Here is a 27,420-nt window from a genome sequence, read left to right as displayed (position 1 = left end):
ATCAAATCTTTAATGGATTTTTTTTTTGAAACTTTCATTTATAATTCACCAAAAATCACAGCGAAAATAATTTTCACTTAATCCAGTATTCGAGATTCTTTTTTCCTGATGTTACCAACTTCGTATTAATATCATATATCTATTGAAATAATAGAATTGAAAAAATTAAAAAAAGACCTTCTTGAAGAAATTAGCTTAATATAATTAGCTCGAAGAAAAAAAAATAGCAAATTTTCGAAAATGAATTCTAACTCTTTCATATGCTTGAAGAGTATGTTAGCAGTTGTGTATTAAATTTTAAATAAGTGGAAAGCATTTTTCCTTGCTATTTCAGATATTTTTGTACAGAAAGAAATACTTGGCAAAGGATTTAGAATGGTTCAAAGTTTGGAAGGTAATTTTTTTGAATATTTTATTATAATAATGAAATTTGTTAAGTTCATTTTATGTATTTTATCATTTTTGCCATAAGTAAATGATCAAATTTGTTGCAATTTTCATGATTCATTTACTTATGGTTTATTTGCTCATTCCATCCCCACTAGCCAATTATAATCATTTATCACTATTTTCTATTTCATTTAATTAACCTGCATTATTTATTTGCTACTGTTATTTCTTTCTAAATTAGTTATTTATTCATCACTCATTTATTTAATTATGTATGCATTATTATTTGTTCATCACTTTTTTACCACTGTTTGTTACTTATATCTTATAACTGACTAATTTTTTGGTACTTATTCTTTATTATTATTTACTTGACGATTTATTTGGCATAGCAGTCGAAAATCTAATTGTATATATTTTATAGATTTAATAATAGCGATGTTTGATTGTGCGGTGACACTGAATAGTGGAGAAGAACCTCGGGAAAATGTTGCAGACTCGCTGAGCAAAATTGGAATTGAACAATCTACGATTTTTCTTTCCGCTGCATATACTTTCTTGATGCAACATAGTAAGGTATGCAGAATATTATTTTAATTTTTGTTTGACTTCATTCACTTTCTCGATTTTTTTTTTTTTTTTAACAATTGCTTGTGCACTTGTGTACGTTATCACATTCGCTTAGTTTTCCATGCCATTAGTTTCTTTTGAAAATCTTTCAATATTTCGATAAATTTATGATGCTTATAAGTTCTGTTAAGTCGTTACATTCGTTAGTAAACGTTTTTAAATCAATGTAAAAAACACTGCCTGCTTATTTGCTTTTAATTAATATTTGTTTATCCTGATTTTGATCTACCCTCGAATTTTTGATTTTTAATTCATTCTTAAATCCAAAACTTGAATTTATTTTCTATTTTGTAATTTCCAGCTCACGGGACAGAATCGAGCTTTTGTATTATCAACAGTAAATCGAGTTCTTGAGCACAATCAAGCACCACAAGATTTAGATGAGCAGCAAGCGTTACTGATAATAAATCTTGCCACACAAGAAATGACGCTTTCTAAGGTAGGTATACTTCGAAATTGTTTTCTAACAACTTATTGTTAATTATTTGGAATATTTATTCTCATAATTAGTGGAATTATAACTTAATTTTTGTTTAACATTATTTTAATTATCTTACATAATGTATGGAGCTTTTATTACATAATAGAGTAATGCTATTCATTTCTTATAATATTTCTTATAGACATGTTGTTTGTATGCTTTAGTTTCATGGTTTTCGTAATGTTAGCTTGCTTCTGAGAGTTTTGTGCTTACTTTACTACATACTGAAATTGTATGTAGATCTCCTTGATACTGCATTGTAATATCTTGAAAAGTGTTGTAAGGTTTATTTTTAACTCATCAAGTTAAATTATCTTTTATACTATCACTTATCAAATACCTTTTCCGGTATCTTTTATTCCGTAGTTTTTTATAAGCTAATCTGTTCAAATTTCAATTATACAGGAAAGTGACGATTGGCCACAAGCTGCTTGCAATGTTTTGGTTACTCTGGCAAAGCGAAGTCAATTCGTTGGGCACGTAATGGAGGCATTACTTCAGAAATTCCCACCAGGCCAAACTTCTTCGCCTCATCGATACATCATTTTGACATTAGCAAATGTTGCTGAACATAATGGTATTTGTGCATCATGAAATATGAAAAATTCTTTTTTTTTTTTCTATTTTTATTTAGCTATTATTCATATTAGTCTATCTAAACTTTTGTTTCTAATTTTCATTCATTCTTTTCAGAAAATTTAAGTGAATACTTTAATCAGTTAAATCATATGTTAGTAGTGGATTTGAAAAACTTTTACAGCAATCGGATTTGTGCCATTTCTGACGGATATTCTATCACGTGTGATTTCGGTTTTACCTCACATAAAAACGGATATCTACCGATACGCTTGGGCACATGCTTTGCGATCATTTTGTGAATCAGTTCGTGAATATATTTCTGCTTCAACTGTTACAAAAACTGAATGTGACGTTAACGGTTGCAATGGTGATTATGTTAAAAATGAGCGGGTAAAGTCCTACAGCCATTTCGAAATATAAACTTGGAAAGGCATCTGCCGTATCTTCAATTTTCAGACCCATTTAATTACCATTTTGATATTTTAAATCAATAAGATAAATGTTAGTATTGCATCAAGTGGGAATATTATGTTCCCACGTGTTAAATAATTTATTATGCTTTGCTTATCAATTGATTTTCTTATTTTTCAGACAACTAGAAGTCAAACTTGTGGTGAGCCAAAAATTGTACAGAAAAATTATGTTGATCAAATGGAACTGGCTTATGAACCAGTATTTAGTTGGTTAAGTGCTAAAGACGTTAAGGTGCTTTATTTTCGAGGAATAAATTTTTTTTCACTGGAAATAAAAAAGTCTGCATAATTTTTGGATATAATTTATGTACTTCATGCTTAATAATTCGATAGCTAGGTGTGTTCGATTATTAAATAATTAAATTAATGTTTGTGAATGGTATTGTCCTTCAAAATTTTTACAATTTCTAACGAAGAAATATTTATTACACTCTGTAAACTTTCAAACTTAGGTTCGAGCGGAAGCTGCTAATTGCATAGGAGAATTATGCCTTATGATTTCGCCAAAACGTTTAGTAGATGAAATGAGAAGGCTAATACCAATATTACTGAACCTACATCGAAAGATTAATACTGATCAGCATCTTGTAACACAGGTATTTTATTTATTTACATTTTTTTTTCGTAAATTAAATGTTATAACCTGATTGAGTAATATAATGAATTACCTGTTTTTTCCTTACTTACACGCTTGCTTGATTATGTAGTAACTCATATCTTTCAAATTTGTCAAATTCCATTTGTTTTGCTAAAATTCTCATATATCACTTACTGTCTCCTCCTGCTTTGCCTCATTTATGACATATCTCTTCCTACCTTGCTACAGGGTTTGTGTCGTTTTCTGGAATCGGCATGCGCTGATGAAAATTGTCCGTTAGATGCATATTTGGAAGATATTTTGAATGCGTTATTCCCGTTGGTATATTCTGTTGCTGAGCAAACTGTCGCTTCAAACATTTCAATGCGTAATCAAAGCGAAGCATTTCGTTGCTTTCATGTTGCTGGTTAGAAATTGTTATGTCTAATTTTATTTTAATATTATTGCCATCATATTTTGTTATGGTTTGATTTTAATTTATTTACAACTAATTTTTTAATTCCAACTAATTTTCTGCTTTCTCTAATTTTAATAACCTTTCATTGAGTACTCATTATAATTTTTCAACATTAAAGTACTTATCTTTTTTTTTTTTTGAGCAGTTTTTTTAAATTTGTGATAACTAGCGTCTTATCCATCTGTTCACATTTACTGAATGTCACACAATCTGTAACGATGAAATTGTTTATCATACCCATAGTATCTGAAGGCGAACTTCTAATGGACTTTCTAAACTATATCAGAGTTTCATTACACTTTTTTTTAGTTGTTCGCCTGCTTTCTAACTTTTTGCTTTGAATTTTAATTTAACATCAAATAGACTTTTCTTTCATAAATAACGCTATAATGTGCATTTTAAATTTTCCAACAGCTTTATTAATTAAGCGTTCAAGTAATTTTGACTAAAAGTTATCACTGAAGCAATTGAAACAAATCAGCTTGAAGGTAAACAATCATATCCCGAATGATTTATCACAAAAATGCAATTCATATTCATTTGATATGCCTGCATTCATCATTTAAATATGTTTAGTGAAATTCCTTCGTTGTTATTTTTGTTTTTCTTATTTATTTAGTATGTTACATGTCAGCATATATGGTAACCTTACTCTGATAGTTCATTTCTAGAATCGCTTGTGAATGGGCGCTTCCTATTCCAGATTATTCCATTATTATTCTGTAAGTAGTCACCCCCTTTGAAGAGTTTCATCTCTTTACATTCATTCCTTTTTTGCATCTTATTTCCTTTTCATTTCTTTGATTTTTATTCCTAATGTTAAGGAATATTTATTTAGCGCTTCGTTTTTTTTCTCCAGAATTTAACCTTATAAATTCTTCATTTGCATATGTAAAATAAGAAAATTTAATTATATATTAGGAAGATAAAGATTTCTATCAAAAATACTTAGCAATTTTCATCTTTTTTTTTTTTTAAATTTAGATTGCATGCATATCTTTTGCTTGGCTTAATTATAGATATTTTCAATTTCCATATATTTGTTTTATATATTTCAGCAACACGTTTTGCCGATAAAATAGTGTATTATTTATTGCATAAAATGCAAAATGTACAAGATAGTTCAAAATTGGGTGCTATCAATGTTCTAAGGCATCTTCTCAATTCAGCTGGTAATTTTAATTATTATTTAAATGACTTTAACCTATTGATATTTTCGATGGTCATTTCATAAATTAAAATAATTTGAGATATTTCAACGCTTCATGTTTTTTCTAGTGAATGACAAGAGAGAATTACTTAAGAGAAAGTAAACCACAAATGGCTTAATTATTACTGAATAGATCTCTTAAGTATAGTGAAAGGATGAAGAAATGAATTGTTTGTGAGCAGTATCCTTTCTGCGTTTTATAGTTGTGTAATGATTATTTTTACTTTTATTTACTTTTATAGATAGGACATTTACGTACGGAAATTATTACTTTAGAGATATGAAATAATTTTTTAACCATGTAATATGTACTTGTTCTACTAAAACTAAAAGAATGGTTCGTAGATATATTTATTGCATCTTCTGATACTGACACAATTTACCTATTTAATTGGCTATAGAAAGAGATATTTTACACAAAACTAAAGCAGTTAGTCAGTAAAATTCATTTTAGAATTAGTTTCACAACATTGATTTTTATTTGATAGATTATATTTATGAAATTTCAGCACAATATTTTTACATTTTGTTAAATAAAACTGAAATGAGATTAAGGACCATATGTGGAAGACAAACGTTCATTGGTAATTCTTGGTTTAAAACCAATGTTACTTGCTGGTAGTGAAGGACTGTTAACTATTCGAGTCAAAAAAGCAATGTGCCAATTATGTGTGGCATTAGCTGATCATGAATATATAGATGTGGAAGGTGGTAATAATGTAATTATATTCTTGGTGAAAAATCTTATCGTTCAAGAGGGTGAAACGGTAAAGTTTTCATTTTCTTTTTGTTTTTTTTTTTTTTTTTTTTTTTTTTTTTTTTAAACTTATATAATTCTAGCTTCAAATTTTTTTATCACTGTCACAAAAAATGATTGATTTTTTGGACGATTATCTGAAAATTGGGAAATATGTGAGGATAAAAAAAAAATTGGTGTCTTTATATTTTTTAAATATTGCAATGAAGCTATAAGTATCGTCCAGATGAAGAAATCCCATATTTTCCTCTCAGAACTAACAGAACTTAGTTTTTAAGTTACATGTGGATAGACTAATTTGACAGTCTGCAGGTGCTTGTGTTTTAAATTTTATTCAGGCAGTATTACTTCATTAGAATAAGAATCAAAACATACGAAAGTGAAAAGGATGAAGGCTTAAGAATCGTTTTATCTGTGAAAAAAAGGAAAAAATGATGCTAAATATGTTAGGATATTCCCACATTATATCATAAAAGATGTATCAGTGATTTATAGAAATAATATCTTAAATGATATTTGATAAAAATAATAGTAATTAATATTAATAAACAATAATTTTCGGATTAATATTAATAATTAAAAATTTTCAGGCAAAGAAAGCATTCTTCTCGTCAGAAATAGATGCAGCAGATAGTGCAGCACATTTGCGTGCACAGTGTGGACAAGCTTTGCAAACAATAGCAAAAACATCTTCAACTGCGCATAGTGTTAGTTGATTAGACTAAATTTTAGTTGAACTGGATTAGATTAGATTAGATTAGAGTATCATCAGGAAATACTGAACGATAATAGATTTTAAAGTGCAATTAAATAATATTTCAAATACTTTGCGGTGTGCATTCTATGAGGACAATGAATATTTTTATACCTGAAATAATAATAAGTAAGGCAATTTTTCAATTTATATACTTGCTCATATTTTTAATGAATCGATAAGATTTTTTCTGTATTTGCAACGACATTCTTGTAGTATTTACGGTGATTGCATGCGATGAGTTATTTTAGAAAAATCATCTTATCTTTTTCATGTAATTTTTTTCCACAATTCAATTTTTAATATCAAAAAAACTGATGTTTTATTGTAGTTGCTTTGGCCATATCTATTCGAATTCATTTGTGCTCAAGAATATAATATAGCATTGACGGATATCTTTAAGTGTATTAGGATTCTTGCTGAACGGACAATGAAAGCAGAGGAAAAATTGGATTTCGAGAAAGGTTTTGATAGCCGTAAGTAATAAATAATATATTTCATTTCCGATAAAAAGAAGCAAGTGTTAAAATTAAAGAGAACAGAAGGAATACTTTGCAACTGAGAAATCCGAATCGATATGATAAGAAATAAGAAATTTATGAGGAAAAATTTCAGTTATTTGCGTATATATTATTTTAATCATTATTGCTGTAGTAGCTAACAATTCTTCCAGCGCATGTTGCCGGGAATCTTCAAGTATTTTCACGACTTATAACGTGTACGAATAATGCACCACTTAATTTGTTACTTTCAAAACGAGCAACAGAAGCTTTACGATTATTAAGTGTTCTGACACCATGGTTTCATAATTCATTGCGTAATGTTTTACCAAAGCGTTGCGGTGAACTGCTTGTTACATTAAAAAGTGAGATATTTTGTGTATTTCAATTTCATTTTGTAATAAGAATCAATCCAAAAGGGATTTGAGAAATATTTTCCAAAACTAAAAAATTTATGATTAAATTCATATTTGTTCCATCTGTTCATTTTCTAATTTTGTTTTGTTAATTTTAGGTTTATCACCACCGCTGAATAGTACAATGGAAGGTGGTAATAGCGCAGTTTGCGAGCTTCGTCTTGCACGTATTGCACGATGGCATGCACATATACTTGATTTATTAGATCTGTGTGTGAGAAATGTGAACGATGGTGAATGGCGATGTGCATTTGCAGCTGCTATGGGAAAACAATTCAATTTATATAGTGATGCACCTGAAGAAAAAGTTATTATTTCTATATTTGTGCGATTAATTAGAATCATATGGCTTAGAAAACCCTTTAAAAGATATTAGGTTTCTCATCCTTTACATTTATATGTCTTCTCTTCTTTCATAAATATTACTTTATCAAGGGGTAACTACCCTTTGTTGATTATTCGAGTAAGTTGTATTGGATTAATTTAATTTAATTTAGACTTAATAATTTGTGGTCAAAGTAGCTATCATTGTACTACGGGTATTTTTCTGAACATATAGTTTGAATGATGAGTAATTATATAATAAATCAGTAAATGATGAATCTCTTAACTTTTTTTTTTTGAATTTTTTTTGATTAATTTTTGAATTCATTATCAGTTGTTAGGCATTTCTAATGCGTTGTCTCGGTGGTGCTTTGGCATTGTCAACAAATACCAGTTTTGTTGTTGATCATCTTATTTTGCTATTCCGTTCAACAGTGCATGGACAGCAAGCTGAACGCACAGGTTGCGCTCAAGCGATTGGTTACTGTGCAACTACACATACCGATTTGGTGCTTACAGAATTGGAAAATATTGCCAAATGGGAGAATTTAAAAAAAAGTTCCGGATTATTTGGATTTATTAAGGTAACCGGTTTTCCAGATACTTTATAAATAATGTGCTGATTGGAAAAATGGTTGAAATCCACACTTTTTTTTTTTTTGTTTGAATATCTTTTGAAAGCTGCAGTTTTTTTCATATTGGTTATGCATATCTTTTACGTTTTACGTTAGAATGTTATTTATTTTTTTTTTTTTTGATCTTTTTCTCTTTTGTTATTTGGAGTACTGAATTTTGCTTAAATTCAGGATGCTATGCCGTACAAACAATACAGTGATCAAGAAATGGTTAATTTACGTGCTACCATTATGCTTAGCTACGGTGTGACTTTTTTTTCTTTTTTTTTCTGAAAAAGTTAAAAAAAAAAAAACGAGATATAATTATTATGTTACGGTGTGCTTTTTGTGTGAAAATATTTGAAATTTTTTAGGTTACGTAGTTTATTATTGTCCAACAGATGTAGTCACACAAAGACTGGAGCAAACTGTACTTGTATTTTTACGACGATATTTGGAAAATCCAAAGGTTAGAATTTTACTTTGTTTATCTAATATAACTTTGATTAGGCAGGGATTTTTTTTTTATAATTATTTTCTTCAGGAACTGTCTTAGGTCCAGATTAGCAGTATTTTATAAGGATGTTACTATTGATGATCTAATAATTAATGTGTACAAAAAATCTTTTGTCATTTTGACGAACATTGAGTTCTCTTTCGAAGTAATTTGCTGAACTGTGATAAGAGTAGTTAACCCCTCAATTTTATCACCTTATATTAATGTTAAATTTATTGACCAGAGATAATCAAGATAAAGTATGATTTTTTAAAAAAAAAGGGAAATAATGAGGAATGAAGGATTAAAATTTGAATTAGTAAAGTAGAATAATGCGCAGGTGATAACTTTTTAGCAAGAAGTAGTTGTTCGAGAAGCGTTATTGGAAACGATATATTTGATTGCGGTTTCGGTGAGTTCGACTCATCTCATAACCGAATATCATTTGGAATGTCGTACAGAGCTATTGAATCATATTAAAGTTAGTGGCTTACTTTTACGACTTTTTTTGTCTTTGAAATTTTTTATCATTACTGTTTCTATTTAATAGTTGTTCGGTTAGAATTATTTCAATAAGTGTTCTTATCAAAAATTTCTTTTTTGTTAAATAATAATTTCTTATAATAATTGTTTAATTTCAGGACTACATTGAGTCTGAATCACCAGAAACTTTATCGAATTCAATAAGGTTACTTGCGGGTAAAGCAGTTGCTGCTTTGGTGTTAGTTGCAATCTCTTTTTCTTAATAATTTCTAATAATTTTTCTGATTAATGATTTTAGCGTATATTTTTTATATTTGCGGCAGTTATTACTCACAGGAGATGATTTTGCTCTTATCATTGCTGTATTTCATTAAATTCTGATAACAAAAATAGTATAATGTCCAGTAATGAAAATTAGAATAACATAAAAAAATGCTGAACATTGCGTAAGGTCTTTCTGAAATGGGATATGAAGAATAATATTTTTTCTAGCTCGTTGGAACCAGCTATATCTGATGATGACATCTGGCAGATTGGTTATGTATTAACAAATCATACGTTACCTTTGTGCCGTGAACGAAGTGGCTTAAAAACTGTTAGCTTTTTTGACATTAAGGATTTATTAAAAACTTAAGCCTATATTTTGTTAAAAATACAACTTTTTTTTTTTTTAAGCGATGCAAGTGTATCTTACAAATTATAGAAATAAAGCTGTCTTAATTACTGGATTAAATTAAAATTGAGAAAAACTTGATATTACTAGTAGAAATTTCATTAGTTCCTCTAGTAATTTTATTTTCAGAAAAATTTCAAAATATTGTTAATCTATTTCATGTCAAATGCTTGGGTGTAAATTTTTGTTTGCAAAATTTTTGTCTGTTGTCTTCAAGTTTTTAATTGGATCTAATTCTGCATTAAGTTGCGGCATAAAAAATTGCTTGCACATAACAAGCTAGCTTATAGATTGACGATGATGAAAGTTCAACAATGATGGAGGCTACAGTAAATCAATACCATGCTGCAGTTGAGCAAATAATTAAGAAAAAAGCTGTCGTTGGAACCGTTACACATTTGTTAAAAGTATGTTTGATGGTGCTTTTTTTTATTCAAATGATTTACGTATGAGCATTATAATAGGAATTCGACTTAATGAGAATAACAAATTATTGTTTTAGGTAGTTATAAACTAGATTGTTGACTAGTTGAGTGAGAAAAGAATTTTCTAATCTAATTGAATAATTTTATGATTCTTAACAGAAAATCACTTCTTATAGTGAGGAAAATATGCTGCAACTTTGTTTCGGAGTGACAACAAACGAAATATGAGATGAAAGATAAATGAATGATAAATATGTACTTTAAAATTCTTATTCCTAATTAAAATAAACGAAAACTTTTGGGGGAATTAAAAAATTGTAGCATTTTTTGATCTCTATTAAATACGAAATTCCATTTTCATCACTTAGTATTTTCATCATTTCAAATAAAAATATTTAAGAACTTGAGTAATTTTGTATTTTTACAGCTTTTCCAACCATATTATGCTTCTACCGCTGGTCATGAACGCTTGCGGGCAGTGGATGCTACATTACGTGTACTTACGGTTTATTTCGAACATGCTACAGATTTTGCACTGGGTGTAAGTATTTTATAAAATGCAATTGCAGATAGTAGCTCAATTATTTTGCTATTGAAGACACTTAATGGAAACATTTATGATATATGGAAATGACAAAAATTTGGTTTTTATTTCTCTTAGTATCATTATTAATAACTGTGTAATAAAGATGGATATAGTTTGCATGTTGCGTTACTTCATTCACTGCTCTGTGATACACAAATCTTGTGCTAATCCTATTCTGTTTAATCGTTTTTCAATTTCCTGTAATTTAATTGTTTAGCGTGCAAGTGAGTTTGGTCCGATGTCATCATTGTTAGCTCGATTAGTTCCACGAATTGCTGATTCATTATGTGCTGTTCGTCATGCTGCATTGCGCACTGTTTATTGGACATTTCGATTAGCTCATGTTTATAAAGGTTTTTTCAAAAGTTATTTTGGCATGTTTTAATTTAGAAAACGACGTAATTTATCTATCAATTATAGAGAATCTTCCAATATTATAGTTAATGTGTTAGGTCTTGCCCGAGATAGCGTCGATGGTACTTTATTTGATCCAACTGCATTCATCAATGAATATCTTGGTGATGAGGGCAAACTTGAAGGAATGCTTTCACGGAAAGCTGTTAAAGTTATGGCTGATGTAAGTAATTTGTAGATTTTTTTGAATTCTTTTTTCATTTTATATTGATATAAAATAATCTCCAATTCACCTGATTTAATTTGAAAATGTTTTACATTATAGTTTGACACAACAATCCTGGCTTAATTCTACATAATTTATGACTTTTGTTTATTTGGTAATTATTTTAAAATAATCTTTGCAGATTACTGACAGTCGTCTACCACAATCCCAAATACAGACATACGTGTCGGGTTTGTTTAGCATGCTAAGTGATCGCCAAAGTCAGGTCAGTTCAGCAGCTGCTCAATTACTTACCAGTATGCTTACACATCGAGGTGATACTTTGTCAGCTGAGGTAACTTCTTTTTTTACTTATTTATATATTTTTTATCCAATATATTTTCTATATACTTTTGAAGATGTTAAGGTTAATTTTTACTAATTTCTGAAACTAAATCGAAATTCTAATTGTTGAAAGTGAAGTAAAAGGATGAATTTACTTTTGTAGGCTGATACGCTGGTCACAACATTATTAAATAAATTGCCCGATATACATGCATGCGTTCAAACATACACCGACTTATTAGCTGCTTTAATAGCATTTGCGCATCATCAACTTTATGCTTGTATTGATGTTATGCTGGCTAGGCCATTACCCTACTCTGTGTTAGTATTCAAAACTTTGATCCCGAACGTATATTATATGAAAAAGGTAGTTAGATTTAGACGGGTTAGTTAAGTCCTTCTAGCTTTAGATTTAAAAAAAAAAAAAAAAACTTAAGATACTTTTGCTTATATTGTGTAACTTGTAATTATTCATTGGAACTAAATGATTGTAGGTACAAGAAAATTAAGAATTAATTTTTTCTTCACGATATATCGAAACTTTTTACAGCAAAAACTTTTTACTCATTTATTTTGATCATTTAGATCGATGATTGATGCATGGCATACAATGTCGCATGATCATTCTCTCTTCCCATTGATTGCTGATTATTTATTGGAGTTGATAACGACTGGATGTGGTTCATCGGAAACACCAGAAGTACCATTCGAAATTCTGGATACCGGTGCCGGATCATCAGTGAAGATTGTAAAACCTGAAGTTTGTACATTAGCAGCAGCTATTACAGAAATTATTAGGGTAATATTATCGTTTCATTTCTCTTTTCAAAAGTTTCATCATGTTTCAAATTGTTGTCTCATGAAATAAGACTATATTGTCGTGTTGATTAATTTTATTCTGCATCTGATTATATGACAGTATTTTTTCCGTCAGCAATGGAAAGTTTTTTTTTTCTTATTAGTTTTTTAATGAGACAATTCAATGCACAAATCTTACGAGATTTTGCATTCAATTGTCTCATATTAGTCCATAATTAAATTTCTCAGTTATTTGATTTTTATTGGTTCTTTTTTTCTAGAAACATGGAAAAGCTATACGATTTGATCAATTCTCATTCATATATTTTAGGCTGGTGAGCCAGAAATAGAGTTATGCAAGCGAATTCCAAATATTTTAGCAGCACTTTTGCAGTTTCTTGCAGCTGTTGTTGATACTCAATATCCAGTATTGATGAAAGAAAAAGATGGTATAATTTCCGAATTAATATATTATCTTCAACTGTTCCTGTATAAGTTTATTATTTCTTTCATACTATTCTTACTCTTTTCTTTTGATTGGACAATTTTACTATAAAAATATATTTAGGTGTAAAATCATTGATTATCACTCCGGAATTACGTCGTTTATCATCTACACCAGCTGCTTTAGCATCTCAGGCTTTGCGTAGTTTATTCCTTCGAACACTTGATGATGCTATTGTTGAAAAGATGAATTCAGAACGTGCATGGAGTGATTGTGTCGATACGTTGCACTTTACAAATGGGGTTAGTTTTTAAGTTTGATTCCATAATTCCTGTAATATATATCATAAATTAGCACTTATTTTTTCTTATATGTTATTTCCTCTTTTTTTTTATGTTATTGTTATTCTTTCAAATATAATAATCTTACTGCTCTAACAAAGTGTGCTTTTTTTTTTTTTTTGTATAATAATCCATTTATGTTTTATTAGTATTGTTTCTTATATAATGCCATGTGATAGCATCTTTTTTTTTTTCAACTTATCTGTTTTTACAGATAGCAGTTCTAGCTCGTTCATTAAGTGACCATCGTCCTGAATGGATACGACCACTTGTAACATTGATGATACCTCGTATGCAATCTGCAAATGATGCATATCGTATTGCTGCTGCTGCTGTTTTGTCTGCTTTAACTAAACGGTGCGTATTAATATTGCGCATTAGTGGATTGTTTTCTCTCAGTAACTAGTTGTTTTGCTTTTTGTTAAGCTTATATTGCTTTTTAATTATTAATATCTCATTAAGGTGTGATTTGCTTTTATTTTTAGATGTCCAGATGAAGAAGGCGAAGATGATAATAAGCTTCTTGAGGCACTAATTATAAATTTGATGAAAGCATTGGAAGATCGTAATTTAAAGATTCGAAAAGTAAGTTATGGAACATTTCGTAAGAATAATGGATAGTATTAATGTATGCATGCTTATTTTATATTAATTTGAAGTTAGCTGTGCGTGGACTTGGTGATTTGGCTTGCTGCAGTGATTCAATTTTAAACAAATATTCATCAGATGCGATACAAGCTGCAATGGCCGGGTTAGATGATAGTGGTGATCGTCGTGATGAAGTTGGTTGTTGTTTTATTACAAGATTTTTTTTTTAAAATTAGGAATTGATTTTTTTCTTTTTGGTAAATCATTTTTATGCATGATCATTTGTGAATGGTAAAACGTTTACCAGTATATTGTTATACTTTTATCAAAACATGTTATTTAAGATTGCAATGGAAGCAGTTAACGCACTGAATAAACTTTCAACACGTGTGCCGAATACACATCTGGAGAATATACTGCCGAATGTGTTATTGAAATTACGACCATGTTTTGAAAAAGTATGCAAATTTCATTACTACATCTCCTAAAGTTGTAAGAATTAATATTGCTTAGTTTCAAATAATTTTTGTGAGATCTATTTAGGATATACGGTTTTGCATAATAATAATAGATCATATTATCGTTAACATATGAATATGCAGCAGACTAAATTTTGAATGTCTTTGTCAAGTTTTTACTTTTGTTTAAAATTAATTATATCATTTATCTATATTAATCTTATATTATATCTTATATTAATCTTATTAATCTTATATTAATTTTAGGAAAGCAGTGCGTTACGAGCTGTATCATTCAGTTTATTTGGTGAATTAGGTCAACGTGTGGGTAGTTGTGATGCATATCGGGAACAATTACTTATAAATATTGTTTCAATTGTTTTGCATTTGAATGATGAAGAGGATCAAGTTAAGCAGGTAGCAATTTCAGTTTTTGTTCTGAAAAATTTTAAGTCCGTAAAATTTATTAGAAGCTGTGCAAAATTGTTAGTAATATAAGCTTGAATATTTTTTTTGTATTTGCCAGTTAATATTTATTAACATTGTCAGCATATTTGTTTGAATGATTTTCAAACAAATAAGTGCAAATATTCTGACATCATCGTGAAAATATTTAAATTAAAAAATTTTTTCCTTTCTCAAGAAAATTTTCTTTTTAGATGTGTGCACGTTGCCTTGTATCGGTGAGTTCGTTGTTAAATTCCAGTCGTTTGACAATGTTGGTTGAACGCGACTTGAAAATCGATGAGCAATGCTATAATTATGGTCAATTTTTGAAAGAATTTAGTGTATTATTAGTAAGTTATTATTTCTTATCATTTATAATGCCTTTCTTTAAATAAATATCTCATTCACACAAAAAAATGAGAAAGATATTAGAAGTCAACTTCCTCATTATTATTTAATTATAATTGAAATGTAATAGCTTGTTAAATAATAATTATATTAAGTTTATTGAATGAAAAATTTGTATTAGGAATATGGAGTATTTGTTTGCTGATTAGATTAGAATCTTTTGTGCCATTAAATATTTCATAGTTAGCAAATCTTATTAAGCAATTATTTTTAGGCTTTTTCATTTCCTGATCGTATCAACTATTATGCTTTGAATTGTAATAATTATTTCAAAAGCACATCATCTCGTATTCGTTCCAATGCAGCACATATGACGGGTTATTTGTTGGGTGAATTAACACCAGAATTACGGAGTACTGTTTCAAAAGAATTAATATTTGCAGGTGATTTTTTATTTTTATACATTTTAGGCAATAGGATGGACTGTTTCTGCTTATGAATTTGATTTTTATAAGATTTTGTGAAATTTCATAGAACCAGTGAAAATGCTGTTTTACATTTTCAGTCAGTAGGTAAGTTTAGATAAGTAGTAATTTTTTCTTTTGTTCCATACTACTTATTACAGTTGATGGATTATTAGATTAGTTATTTAAAACTTTTAATATTTGTTGATCTTAAGCAAGTACTCGAATTTCTTCTTTGCTAAATTGAAAAATAGATGAAACAAACTTTAATTTTGCAACATATTGAATAATTTACAACTTGTTAGTATTTCGAGAAAAATTAATTTTATAACAGTATTAATGCACTAGATGGAATAATTACAGTAATGCAGAATAAATTATTCGATGATTATTCAAACTTTAAATTTTTTGTAATGAAGAAATTTTATTCTAATTTTCTTCCATACTTGTCTCTAATCAATTCTCAATCTGACAAAATTCTTTTTGCATTAGACAATTGATTTTTCAGGATTAATGTTGCTACTAAAAGATCATGATATTGCTGTGCGCTTATCAACTGCTCGAGCCATATCTTGTTTACATCGTTATACATAATCATAATGTTAAAGCAAGAGCTATCAATTATATATATAATATACTCTATACATTCCCACCGCTTGAGTTATTTGTCATTTGTTAAGTCATATATTTGGATTTCTTCGTTTAAATTGAATTTTTTTTTAAATTGAATTTAAAAAGGTTTAGTTAAAACACTGTCAATTTCCCAAGAATTTCTTCGTTCACTTAGTTATTTTGCCAAGAGTGCAGTTCTGCTTTCATTTGTTGTGAACTGAACTAAATGACCGAACAGTTTGATGATGTATTCCTTTCGTAATTTTTATCAGTTTTGGAATTTTGTATGGATTCCGCAATATACTTGGTTTTTACTATCTCTGTTATATTCGAAAGTTAAAAATCTAACAAATTGCGAACTTCTTGCAGTAATTTTTTTAGAACAACTCATTTACTACTATTCTTTCAAAAGCTCTAATTCATTTTTACGTCTACGCCTTTGCTTTTTCAATGCCACTATTATTTTTTTTTTTAAAAAAAAAAAGGAAAAAAAAGCTAGTGGTTAATTTTTAATTGGTATATTTTCACTGTAAATATTCTTGGATAAAGCATTTAACTGATTTTTATTAACAACTCTTGAATTGTTAGCTGTTACGGAAGCTAACAAAAAGCAATAGTGTAATGATGAATAAAACTATTTGAAATTAGCTTAAAATTTGTTAAAGTTACAAAATGTTAATGAAAATAATATATCCATATTTATAGCCCTTTTCCAGTATTAATTGAACAAAAATTGTTATTTTTGACATCAGTGCTAATTCATAATTTGTACTTAAGCACTCTATAAAAAAAAGAAAAAGAAAAAATCAGGAATTAGCTAAAGGTGTAATTAAGAAGAAACGAATTTCACTTTGCATTAAAGTATATAATCATTTTTGTTAACTGTCTCTATAATTACAAATACCATTAAATATCAATTATAAATGATAAAACGGTGAATAAATCATAAATTACAAACTTTATTAACCTAAATCAAACGAAAAATTGTTGAAATTAAGCATATTTCTAGCTAAAAAATGAATTTAACTATTAATTTTGTCTTTGAAATGCTTTGAATTTCTTTGATTTTGCCTTTGAAATTATCTTGGTTTATGTCATTTTCGAATAGTTTGCATAATGAATTTAATAATTTTAAGGTTCTTGAATAGTAGCAAAATCAAAATTTCATTGAATTATGGAAGAGCTATAGATTTTTTGAGCATTTTGCTTAAAAAACGACATGATCTTCTAATTTCTGGAAAGAATTTTGGCGCAATATGATTAAAAAAATTGGCAATTAATAGTGATATCAAAATTTTTTGACATTGAAATTAATTTTAATTACAGATTTAAGTATGGACCAATAGGAAAATTCGATAATTTCTAAAAACTTTTTTTAATTTCATGCTGAAAGAGTTCTTAAATCTGCTAAATTCTGTTTTAATTGAATGAAAACAATGCTAGAATAAATGGAATTAGTTTAAAAATAAATATGTTTTGAACTTAATTGACTATTTTGTTTGCATTTCCCCTGATCTGCATACATTCTGTTGGGGATATTTAACAATATATGCAAAAAAGAAAGTTTATAAAATTCACTTTGAAGTAATCATTTATCGTTAAAATTAAAAAAATTGCAGTTAGTAGTGATTTCAATTCTTTTTTGGCATTGAAATTGAGTTTAATTACAGATCTAAACAAATTTACAGATTTAAACAAACATGGATCAATAGAAAAATTCGATAATTTCTAAGAGTTTTTGTTAATTTCATGCTGAAACAATTTTTAAATACGCTAGATTCTATTTTAATTAAACGAAAACAATGTTGGAAGAAACTTAATTAGTTTAAAAATAAATATATTTTGAACTTAATTGACAATTTTATTTGCACAATCATGACGGTAATTCATTTTTGCAAATACAAATAAATTTTATCTCAAATTTAAGTATTGATTTTTATTAAAATCTCACAATTCGTAAAAGTTTTTTTTATATTAAACTAGGAAATGAATCCTAGTATTTTCAAATTTCATTTTAATTAAGTGCTAAAACTACTAAAAAAATATCAGTCGTTACAAAAATAAATATTTTTAAATTAATCGATTATTTCGCATGTTTCGCAATCGATTATTATTTCGCAATCGATTATTTCGCATGATTATTTCAAATTAATCGATTATTTCGTCATATACGGTGTAACCATTTGACAATTTAAATATGGTCAACCTTAATAATTAAGTTTTGAACAATATTCCAGTAGCGAAATTAATAAAATTTTTAATTTGTTATGGTTCCAATTCATTTTTACGATCAAAATTAATTTTTATTTCAAATTTAAATATTAATTTTTCTGAGAATCATACAATTTGTGAAATTTTTTTAGATTAAACTAGAAAATAAATTGTAGTACTACTAAATTTCATTTCAATTAAATGCAAAAACTATTAAAAAAATAGCGATTCGTATATATTTTCAAATTAATTGATTATTTTATATGCATTGCACGGGAATTAGTCATATACGGTATGAAACAGCTTAGGCTTAGGCTTAGGGTAAACTTAGGCTTAGGCTTAGGGTTAAACTTAGGCTTAGGCTTAGGCTTAAGCTTTATTTTAAATTTAAAAGTTGATTTTTGTGAAAATCCTATAAATTGTAAGAGTTTTTATATATCAGACTGGGAGCAAATGAAATTATCACACTATATTCAAATGCATATACTAATATTTTTTATCAGTGTATTAATTTTTGTAATATTTGTTTTTGTAATAATATTTGTTAGTAATTAATTATTAATTCATATGTTATAATTTCATTTGCTTATAAAGTTAATGTTCATATTTACACGTAAAGTAACCTTTCACTTCTAATGTAAGTTACGTGTCCAAAATTACAGTACAAACATGGAGTATACTTCATTTTGAATGGTTGCAAATTCTACTGCTACAATAATGTCACATATCGAGAATATATTTACACCTTTTGTAGACGTAGTATTGTATTGTGAATGCTATTGTAAGTTTTGTCATGCGTGAACAGACACGTATTTTTACACGTTTATAGTAAAGATATGAATTGAATAAGAATTGCTATATATACTGTACATCATGCATAATGGTTAATTCACGTTGCAATGAGACACTCAACGACGTAAATTAGATCGGTTGATATTTCACAGTTGACCGATTACTTTTGTTGTGTCCACCTAATTGGTCACTAGTAACAGTGTAGTGATTTATAAACTTATCAGTTTTTGTCAGAGTATCACTGAAATTAGAATTAAGAATAGGCTGAACTTTGAACTATGTTTAAACATTGATAATGAGTTTTTTCTTGCTATGCGTGTTATGTTACGTCTATTCATTTATTATTATTATCATTTTTGGTGTATAATCACAACATTTGCATAATTTGAAACATAATTTAATTTCAGACAACAAAATTATAGTACTAAAAGAAAAAGAACGATAGAAGTATAATGGTATCAGTGGGAAGTATACAAGCAGAGATGAATATTGATAGAGTGAAAACGAGAACTGTTGAGCAATTGATTGCACCATTAATACAACAAGTAATTTTTCTTTTTTTTTTTCTTTTTATAATTAAATTTATAATTTATATTAATGGATGATGCATGTATATATTGATTCAAGATCGAATTTTTCGATTATATTTGAATTAGTTTAATTAATCATAGCAGTGGCTGCTAAATTCCACCATATTTGACTTTTTTGGTGATTTTTTCTATCGTTGAAATTATTCGATCTTTTAGCTTATTATAGATATGCTACATCTAGGGATATCTTTAAATTTTGTTGGAAAGATGATAAATTATAGGTGTGATATATCACATTTACAAAATGTATAATGCAGAACTGAAATATCTTAGTAATGATTAATCACTTTTTGCAGGTGACAAGTTTAACGAGTCCAAATGATATGCATTCATTGAAACGTAGTGGAAAGAGCGGGGTTGTATTGGTGGCTGCTATTGAACGAACTGTACGTAATTTTGTGGAAATAGGACGTTCAGCTATTGCTGAATGTCCAGTTGCTGTTGGGAATGCTTTAGAGCAATTGAACGAGACTTTACACGATGTAGAACTTGCTGGTAAGTGTAACAATTACCTTTGATTTATTAAAAGTTTTTGAAATAATAGATAAAGTAGTAAGATTACAAAAAATTATGTAGGAAATTTAAGAGATAAAAGATTTCAAACGCTCATAAAGCTTTAAAAAATTCCTTTTGCATTATGCTATCAAATTTTCGTGTGTTTTAATGAAGGGGAAGACACCTTGATGAATACTCTCCTGATTTTATCGTAATTTGTCAAAAAAAAAAAAAGAAGATACAACTAAAACTCTTCCAGGATGTACATCTTAACATTTCGAAATTAAACATGAAAGATGTTAAATTAAGATTTTCTTTTTTTGAGCTTAATTTGTGAGAAAATCAGCATCTGACCTAGTTACTCTTATCGATTAACTTAATTAATTGTTAATTATTCAACATCGATTGAACTAATCATTAAATTCTAAAGTAATATATACGATCAAATTTTACTTTTTTCTATCTAGGTGTCGAAATGGTCAATACTGGGCATAATTTTGTGGAAGAGACGAGTAATACCGATCGGCGTGCACATGCAATAAGAGCAGCTCGAAATCTATTAAATGTAGTAGCACGAATGCTTATTATGGCTGATATGGTAGATGTACGCGTAATGCTTCTTCAAATTGCTAAGGTGTGAATTTGATTTATCAGTTTATTTAGTAAATTAAAGTTTTCCCATATAAAATTGACACTTCCATCTCCAGCTCCTGATGGTTTTCAGTTTTTCTGTCTCGGTGATCCCTTTTTTTTATATTCTAGCAAACAAAGAGAATATGACAACATGTTAACATACTAGACTATAGAAAAATAAAAATATATGGAATTAATAAGTTTCACTCATTAAAAAATTTTTGAATACTGACATTATACAGAGGTTCATTTCTGAATCTAACAAATATAGTAAATAAGAACTTTCATAGACAAAAATTAATTACTGCATTTGTAAGTATGTGAATTAGGAATGGATTCTGTTGTTTGGCTTATGAACTTTTATTTTTGTTATAGAATATTCTTTAAATCAACTTTCAGGCTCAAGAAATAATGGATCTTATGGTTGCAGCTGAATCAAAACAGGAGCTATCAGAATTATTTGAATCTTTAAATTCTTGTTTGGAGCAATTAGATGAAAGCGTTAGAAGACGTATCTTAGAGCTACGAAATCCAGCTGAGCAAGATGATTTACAAGCAGCTCGAGCATGGCTTAAACTGAATAGTATAATCATGTATACTTCCTCCACGGTAATTAATACTTTGATAATTTTAGTTTTAGCTGATGATACAGATCATTTGTATCTTAAAATTAGACAATGACAGTTTGTGATTATCGTGAAGATCACACATCTCAACGTAAGAGCAAAATTAAAGAATTTGTTACAAAAAATTGGATTTTGTTAGCTAAATTACTTATTTTCTTAGTTAATTTTAATATATATTATTATAACATGTTAGCTATTTTCAGGCATATATACGCCATCCGGAAGTGGATGAGGTGCGCATAAATCGTGATTTTGCTCACGCGGAAATGTCATTAGCCTTACAAGCTATAGCTGATATTTTGCAAGGTTGTGCAACTAACAGAAATATCTGTCTTTCTCATTATGGCTGTGTTGGTGATCTTATGCGACAACTTGATCATTTTCAGGTTCATTTTGTATAGAAAATTGTTATAATCAAGTGAGGTTCCATGTTTATTACTAAAGTTATTTTGATTTTGTATTTTTTTTTAAAATAATTTTCCAGGCTCGAGCATATATGGAACCAAGCTCGTATAAGGATCATTTGCATCGACCAGAGCTTGAGGGTCTCTTAGAAAAGATCGTTAGCGGTGTAGCCGCTATTGCAGATTCAGAAAACACAAGAGATGAAAGGAAAAAAAGAATTGTTGATGAATGCAATAATTTGCGACAAGCATTGCAGGATTTGCTCGCTGAATATGAGAAAAATGTTTACGCTTAGCTTAATTCTTCAATTATAATACTTCTATTGCATATATATGTATATATATTTATTTAACAAAGAATTATTTATTTATTTAATAAAGAAAAAGGGAATAAAAAATGAATTGAAAAACATTGACATTTCTTCAGTGTGGACGTACCGAGCCTTCAGAAGATTTGGACTTAGCGATGGTTCATTTGGGACATAAAGCGAAGGATTTGCGTCGACATTTGCGACGTGCTATCGTGGATCATGTAAGCGATGCTTTCCTGGATACTATTACTCCGCTAATGGTGCTTATTGAAAGTGCTCAAAGACATGATGAAAGAGCCACAGTTGAGAACGGAAAAATCTTTCAGGAGCATGCGAATAAGCTTTTGCAGGTATGTTTTACTATTTGAACTTAGTATTTTTGATTGAGGTATTTCTCTTATAATAGTTAATAAGTCATTTAATTTATTAAACTTGATACCAACCTTTTTTTTTTAATTAAATGTTGCAACTTCCTCTTTGCATATTTCTAGTATAGTAAGATATTAAATATGCTTACAGTTTGGTAACGTTTTATTGGTATTAGTATAAGTGACTGCCAGGTTTTCTTTGAATAGGTAATTCGTATATTTTAGGCAGCAGAACTGGTATGCGTGATGAGTAGCAATGAAGATGGTATTCGTGTTATTCGATATGCGGCCGTAATTATTGATAAACTTGCACCACAGGTAGTATTGCCCTTTTTATTACACTTCTTATTATCAATTTTTAAATCTAGTACGCAACAATTTATTAGTGTTTCTGGAACATTTATTTATGAGAAGTAGAATTTATCTGACATGCAGTTACAAAATGGGTACACTTTACTATGATTTTCTTTCTTTGCTGCTAAGTTTACTGATATATTTCATATAATTTGTTTTATTTATTTATCTACTTATTGTTTGTTTATTTAATCAGTTAATTGATTTATCTATTTATTTATTCAGTCAGCTAATTTATTCATTTATTTGATTCATTAATTAATTTAATTTATATGACTTGTTTACTTATTTATCTTATTTGTTTCTTTAATTTTATTCATTAATTTAACTTTATTAATTTTTTTTTAATTATTTATTTATTTACTTATTGATCATTATGAGTGAGTTTTAATTATTCAAAGTGGTGATTATTCCACTTTTTCTGAATTGTGAGCCGAAAGGAATTTGGTTATTTGTTCTGAATATTCGTCATATTGTGATGGAAAAGTTTTAATTATATTTTTATATAGCAATAGGCAATGTTCTTTTTTTGCAGGTAGTTAACGCCGCATATTTGCTAAGTGTAAGAGATAGTCAAGTGGCAAGAAATAATATGGACACTTTTAAAAATGCTTGGATTGAGAAGGTAAATGTTGCACTATTCTTCCTACAATTTTTCCTTCTATTATTTTGTGATATGTGTTTACTGTTATGATAGTAAAACTGAAATTATTTGTTTAGGTGAAACTGTTAACGATGGCCGTCGATGCTATGATAACAGTAGATGACTTTCTGGCTGTTAGTGAGGCACATATTATTGAGGATGTTAAAAGCGGCATTCAGGTATTTTTTTTTTTTGAAATTGTTGATAAGCTTGATTAATGATAATGTGATGAAGAAGTGGATGTAACAATTAATCTGATATAAATTACAGGCTGTGATTAATGGAGATGGTTACCTACTTGATCGATCCGCAGGTGGCATTCGTGGCCGTTCTTTGCGTGTTTGCAATGTGGTTGATTCTGAAATGGATTTGGTAGCGGCTAGTTCGTACAGAGATCGTGTTCGAATGGCAACTAAATTACTCAGAGATGATGGTAAATTTTAAAGTTAAAGCGAGTCGCATATGATAAATTTTGTTTGACGTGTTTATGACGATGTGAGAGATATTATGAGTAAATAATAGTAGTAATATCACTTTCGTTATTACTATTATCAGTGATAATAATAAATGGAATAATAGTAATATAAATGCATGTTTATTCAGTGATTGATCGTTTTGCTGATCGAGCGGAAAAAGTGGTAAATAAATTGGAGAAGGAAGCAGTAGAAGGTATTAGTTGTGATAACAGAGATTATACCAATGATGTGGATGAATTCATTGAAGCTAGTGAATTAGTTCACAATGCGGTGAAAGAAATACGGAATGCATTATTGATGAATCGAAATCCGGAAGATGTTGATTCAGACAACGAATATGAGGAAGGTATGAGACTTGACACTATATAAAGTAAGCGAACAACAACTCTGTCTTTTTTTATCGTTTACTTGTTATAGATGCTGGAACAAACTATCCGGATTCAAGAAGTCAAACAGTTGATGTTGAAAATGAACAAAAAATAATGCGACGATTACCAGAGGAAGAAAAACGAAAAATTCAGGAACAAATTGATGTTTTCAAGGTTTGAGTTTTTATTCATATTTACTTTAAGTTACATTAAATAATGCTGAGACGAGCTTCAGATAATGAATTTTTGCTTATTTTCAAATCCTTCAAATATTGAAAGTATAATAAGACGTAGTTTAGATAGCACAAAGCAAATTTGAAAGAGAAGTGGCAAAATGGGATGAAACTGGAAATGACATTATCGTGCTTGCAAAACATATGTGTATGATTATGATGAATATGACTGATTTTACCAGGTTTGTTCTTTTAGGAATAGAAAATTTTTTTTTCCCTAAAACATGTTTTGCTTGCGAATTATTTCAGTTAAATTTAAATGATACATATGATTAGTTCAGAAAATGTTTAAGATAATAAAAAGAAAAAAAAGTGAAATAATATTGCGCATATAATTAGCTCCAAAGATCAGAATAAATTAGGAATGGTAGCTTCTTTTTTTTTAATTTGAGATAATATGATTTACAGAGGTCGTGGACCTTTAAAGACTACAATGGATGTTATCAAAGCTGCACAAGAAATTTCTGATGCGGGTGCAAAACTGAATTCTTTGGCTAAACAAATTGGCAGTGAAAGTGTAGAAAGTGAAACAAAAAAGGATCTTTTTGCTTATCTACAAAGAATAACTTTATATTGTCAACAGTTAAATATAACAAGCAGAGTATGTCTTACTCATTAAATTACTACTAAAGTTGCAAATGATATTGTAGTTTGATGCTGTAATAAATATTGTATTGCGAGATTATAGTGTAAAATTTATCCTTTAACTTGAACTTAACGATAAATGAGTTGAAAAATTCAGTCCAAAAAAACTTATAGAAAAGTTTTACAGGTAAAGGCAGATGTGCAACAAGTTGGTAACGAATTGATAGTTAGTGGTCTTGAATCAGCAATGTCTCTAATTCAAACTGCCAGAAATCTATTGAATGCTGTTGTGTTGACGGTCAAAGCTGCATATATTGCTAGTACCAAGGTATTTTCTTTATACAGTTTTTTTTCTCAATGGGCACTGTTTAATTAGATTAGACTTCAAAAAATGGACTCTAGTTAATTGTATATTTTTCTGTTTTAATTAGATTAGATTAGATTATGAAGCCAAATTGTTGGAGGAAATTTGAATAAAATATGTCATTTTATGGTTTTAATAACAAAAAAAAAATAATTAGATCTACAAAAGGATGGTCATGCTGTGTAAGATGGTCCTCTAGTTCCAATGTTTTTTTTTTTTTTTTTTTTTTTTTTTTTTTTTTTTTTTCTTTTTTTTTTTTTTTTTTTTTTTTTTTTTTTTTTTTGCAGAGTGTTGTTTTGCTGGATTTTAATAAATAGAATAATATCTTCTGAATCCGTTTTTGGTCCTATTAAAATTATTTTTTTTTTTTTTTTTTTTTGTCCTGTTTAACAACTATTTATGCATCATTTTGCTGATAAGATGTTTTCATATACTTTAACTTATTACTGCTAGATTTAGGTTTGCTATAGTTAATATCTTCAGTTTATGTTTGATTTTAATTTATCAAAATATGTGATAGAAAGCTTTAGTGCATGTTTAAGAAATGAATTTTGGCATTCATGATTTACTTAGTATGAGAAAAAAAAATGCCAGAAACAAGTGATTTCGTGATTCCGTGATTGCCGTAAAGTGATTGCGTGTAACTGCACCATATTTAAAGTATCCGAACCGGTAAACGATATAGCTTTGTATGCCATGAATAGTTAATAGTGATTAGAAATTAGTTTTGCTCTCGAAAAATGTTCTGCAAATTACGAATGTAAAATAATAACATTTGCAGTGCTATAAGTGATAAAAGTTGAACAATTTAAATGAGAAAAATTGGAAAATATAAATGTATAACATATGATTGTAAATTAAATTAACTTTTTCCAGAAACTTTGGAGTGAAATTCAATTTTCTTGATAGACTGCTAAAAAAAGAATGAGAATAAATGTTTACTATATATCATTTCGGGTGGTGCAACAAGTTGAGAATATAATATAGCCGAAACATATCTTTTGCTAATCTAAAATTTGCTAATTTTCTTATGAATAGCTTTAAAATGCAGTTTGGGAAAAAAAAATAGTGATACTTAATAGTTTAGTATTTTTTTTGATGTATTGTATGAAAGTGAAAAGCAATTAAATAATGTATGAGAAGAGAAAACTATTGAAAATTATGCTGACAGAGAAGAAAAGGTCTGAATATTTATGCTTAGCAAAATCAAGTGATATTTTTACGTACGTTTTAACAGTTTATGAAAATATCATTTATTAAGGAATATATTAGTATTTGCTAGTTTACAACATTTTATATACTTTTGTATTATTTTTATGAAATTACTATTTCACTTTTACTTTTTCTTTATCATATCATCAATTTGTTGTTATCATTTATTTGTAATATTATGAAATATAAACATTTAATCATAGTAAAGGAATTTTATGAGTTTTTAAATTTTAGTATCGACGCAAGAATACGGCAGCACCATCATTAGTTGAATGGAAAATGGCACCACCGCAAAAACAACCACTTGTTAGAGTTTATAATAAATCTCATGGAATTGTACGTAGAGCTTCGGAGAAACGTCCGATGCCACCAATGAAAGCATTAGCACAATTTCGAACGACTAATACTAATGATTAAAATTACCATAGTTTATCTCTTTTTTTTTTTATGCACAATCATTGTATATATTATTTTATTAATTGTTAAATTTATAATTCAAGCATT

At 28.4% G+C, this 27,420-nt stretch overlaps 2 protein-coding genes across 2 annotated transcripts; both read left to right on the top strand.

Moving 5' to 3' along the window:
- Nucleotides 1-375: 375 nt before the first annotated feature.
- On the top strand, nt 376-16,233 carry Bma-hpo-27 (uncharacterized protein; the record flags this gene model as incomplete). The annotated part of the gene is made up of 37 exons (XM_043081105.1): nt 376-394; nt 815-966; nt 1,322-1,459; nt 1,907-2,078; nt 2,262-2,470; nt 2,672-2,785; nt 3,006-3,149; nt 3,380-3,557; nt 4,667-4,780; nt 5,374-5,585; nt 6,166-6,282; nt 6,661-6,805; nt 7,003-7,194; nt 7,344-7,552; nt 7,911-8,153; nt 8,376-8,448; nt 8,558-8,652; nt 9,035-9,160; nt 9,321-9,400; nt 9,655-9,757; nt 10,126-10,242; nt 10,688-10,801; nt 11,064-11,199; nt 11,299-11,423; nt 11,608-11,760; nt 11,914-12,071; nt 12,336-12,549; nt 12,880-12,997; nt 13,117-13,295; nt 13,549-13,691; nt 13,820-13,919; nt 13,994-14,116; nt 14,267-14,380; nt 14,648-14,797; nt 15,040-15,177; nt 15,450-15,618; nt 16,148-16,233. The coding sequence occupies 37 exons, from the start codon at nt 376-378 to the stop codon at nt 16,231-16,233; spliced, it is 5,172 nt and encodes a 1,723-aa protein (XP_042937039.1).
- A 3,473-nt stretch (nt 16,234-19,706) lies between these two features.
- Bma-hmp-1 (Vinculin family protein) lies at nt 19,707-27,333 on the top strand (the record flags this gene model as incomplete). The annotated part of the gene is made up of 17 exons (XM_001892585.2): nt 19,707-19,799; nt 20,141-20,339; nt 20,807-20,973; nt 21,372-21,581; nt 21,802-21,984; nt 22,083-22,286; nt 22,430-22,663; nt 22,907-22,999; nt 23,571-23,660; nt 23,756-23,857; nt 23,949-24,111; nt 24,282-24,500; nt 24,572-24,696; nt 24,822-24,937; nt 25,164-25,356; nt 25,528-25,668; nt 27,151-27,333. 17 exons carry the CDS (start codon nt 19,707-19,709, stop codon nt 27,331-27,333), a joined length of 2,715 nt encoding a protein of 904 aa, XP_001892620.2.
- Between the last annotated feature and the right edge of the window lie 87 nt (nt 27,334-27,420).

The sequence above is a fragment of the Brugia malayi genome (assembly GCF_000002995.4).
Source record: "Brugia malayi strain FR3 genome assembly, contig: Bm_v4_Chr3_scaffold_001, whole genome shotgun sequence".
In the NCBI taxonomy this organism is placed as follows: Eukaryota; Metazoa; Nematoda; class Chromadorea; order Rhabditida; family Onchocercidae; genus Brugia; species Brugia malayi.
The sequence above is the reverse complement of the archived record's forward strand: the minus strand, read 5'-3'. Positions and strand labels throughout refer to the sequence as shown.